The 2,473-nt window shown below is 58.3% G+C and overlaps 1 protein-coding gene across 1 annotated transcript; it reads left to right on the top strand.

Annotated features, from left to right (window-relative positions):
* Window positions 1-1,313: 1,313 nt before the first annotated feature.
* On the top strand, window positions 1,314-2,473 carry INS49_006693 (uncharacterized protein; the record flags this gene model as incomplete). The annotated part of the gene is made up of 4 exons (XM_043167463.1): window positions 1,314-1,333; window positions 1,658-1,777; window positions 1,971-2,349; window positions 2,408-2,473. The coding sequence occupies 4 exons, from the start codon at window positions 1,314-1,316 to the stop codon at window positions 2,471-2,473; spliced, it is 585 nt and encodes a 194-aa protein (XP_043028607.1).

Below are 2,473 nucleotides of genomic sequence, written 5' to 3'. Positions count from 1 at the left end.
ATAGAGGGTGGTAGACAAAGGTCCCCTGATGATGAAATATACAGACAAGACAGCTCAAGTCCTCTGGCCCCCCACTGACTGAGTGACCGACTGACTAGTCCACCCAGGTACTGTGTAGGAGAATGAGGGCTTCCAGAGCAGATTGTTGGCCTAGATTGCTCCATCATCAGGGCTGGTGGTCTTGGTACATGGCGTCCCTCCTGGCGGAGGCGGGCTCCCTGGTAACTGTACTCTCCGCCACATCTCTCTCAAAACAAAACAGCAAGGGGAAGAAACCAAAAGCCCCCGTCCACGGAAGGTGGACTGGCTCTCAGGCTAGCTGCAGGTGCATGGCCTCCAATATTAGTGCCCCAAAAGGGATAGCAGCACTAGGAGCACCAACCTGACGGGCCCTATGCAGGCTGGAACTGGTTTTCGATTGGAGGCCGGTTGGGGGGTCAAAAGGCCTGGGCTCCCCTTCTTCCCCCCCTGCTCCTGCTCAGGCTGCCTGTCCTCCCTTCCAAGGTTGGGACTGCAAGCCTTGGCCCCCCTACCAGATCCCCCCATCACACACTGATCGCCATCGCTCGCGAGCACTTCCCATGGTCCAGGTCCTCCGCCGTCCACTCGCACTCCCGCCCGCGCCTTTCGTCTTTCCTCCTGCCTGCACCAGACAAAAAGTTGCACGAGGCTGAATTGCATTTGCATACATACCCATTCAATTGAACTTTATTACCTGGCCACACACGTTCTCTCCTCGTCCGAGCTAATCCAACCCGCTCTCACGGCGACCTCATTCCCGTCGTTGCCAACCCTTCACTTCTTCCTGCCTCTTTCTCTCTCTCTCTCTCTTACTCACTGGCCCCCCTCACCTGCCCTGCCCTGCCCTGTGCTTCCCCGTCCTGCTTCGTCTCGCCTCGCCTCGCCTCTCCTTGACCGCCTGCGCTCACCTACTCCAAGCCACCTGGGATAAACTGGACGCTCTCCGCCCCCCACCGCCGTCACAGAAAGTCACATCGCAAGTCGAGCAAGCCAACCCATCAAGTCGAACCCGAGGCCAAGTCCATCTTGTTGCGCTCAGTCTTGTTTGAGTCCAGTCGGTCCAGCAGCAGCGCAGCGCAGCGTACCGCACCGCACCGCACAAGCACAAGCACAGCACAGCACAACCCCGTCGAGGCGTCCTCACCCAAGACCTTTATCAGTGCTGTGATCCGGGCAACGGCTCGCGATAAGGAGAAACCACCTTCCTGCAGGCATTCTGCGTGCGTCGTCTTGCCTCCCAACCACCACAACAAACCGCTGCCCCTCCCGAGGAGCAGCCCGCATCTCAAAGAATGGTGGTCGCAACAATCAAGTCCGTACTCCACTGCCGTCCCATTCAACACTTCGCTCCTGCACCCCGTCCTACGTTGCCCAACGGTCCCCGTGCCCCATCGACCCCCCATGGCCGCTCATGTGCCAGGGGCTGGACGGGCTGCAGCGCAGTGCAGCGCCCTGTGCTGCTCTCCGAGTTAAACTTCTGGCCTGCACATGCCACATGCATCCCCCTCCCTATTGGGCTCTGATGGTCCAGCTTGACCTCGGGGTGCAGCAGCATCTTCCTACCACACCTCGTGACTACGCACACCGCGCCAAATGTTGCCTTGTTGCGGCAGTGGCTGATCAATTTCTCCTGCAGATGCGTTGTCGTCGGTGACGGTGCTGTCGGCAAGACATGCCTGCTCATCAGCTATACCACAAACAAATTCCCCTCCGAATATGTCCCGACAGTATTCGACAACTACGCAGTCACCGTCATGTAAGACGCGCTCTCCCCGTCCTAGACTTGGAAAACATTCTCCGCTGCTTCTGCACTACGCGTGTCAAAGCGGCGTGTCGCGTCTTCCGCGTTGCCGCTCAGCCGCCCTGCCCGCCCGAGACTACCCCGAATACTAGTCTACCAATGTTGAGGGGGCTTGTGACTGCGCTGACCACGACATGTGCTAAATTAGGATCGGCGATGAGCCGTACACACTGGGACTGTTCGATACGGCCGGTCAAGAAGACTACGACCGATTGCGGCCCCTATCATACCCACAGACCGACGTCTTCCTCGTTTGCTTCAGCGTCACCTCCCCCGCATCGTTCGAGAACGTCCGCGAGAAATGGTTCCCCGAGGTGCACCACCACTGCCCTGGCGTCCCTTGCCTCATTGTCGGAACACAGGTCGATCTGAGGGATGACCCAAGCGTGCGGGAGAAACTGGCCAAGCAGAAGATGCAACCGGTGCGGAAGGAGGACGGCGAGCGCATGGCAAAGGACCTGGGCGCTGTGAAGTATGTCGAGTGCAGTGCTCTGACGCAATACAAACTCAAGGACGTGTTTGACGAGGTACGAGTGTCTCTGGCAGTGTCAAGTCTGGTAGGCCACGAACTAATCAGGTGCACAGGCAATCGTTGCGGCTTTGGAACCCCCAGCACCAAAAAGTAAGAAGCATAAGTGCTTGGTGCTCTAA

This window comes from Diaporthe citri (assembly GCF_014595645.1).
Source record: "Diaporthe citri strain NFHF-8-4 chromosome Unknown scaffold_2, whole genome shotgun sequence".
NCBI lineage: Eukaryota > Fungi > Ascomycota > Sordariomycetes > Diaporthales > Diaporthaceae > Diaporthe > Diaporthe citri.
Note: the sequence above shows the minus strand (reverse complement) of the source record. Positions and strands in the feature narration are given on the sequence as shown.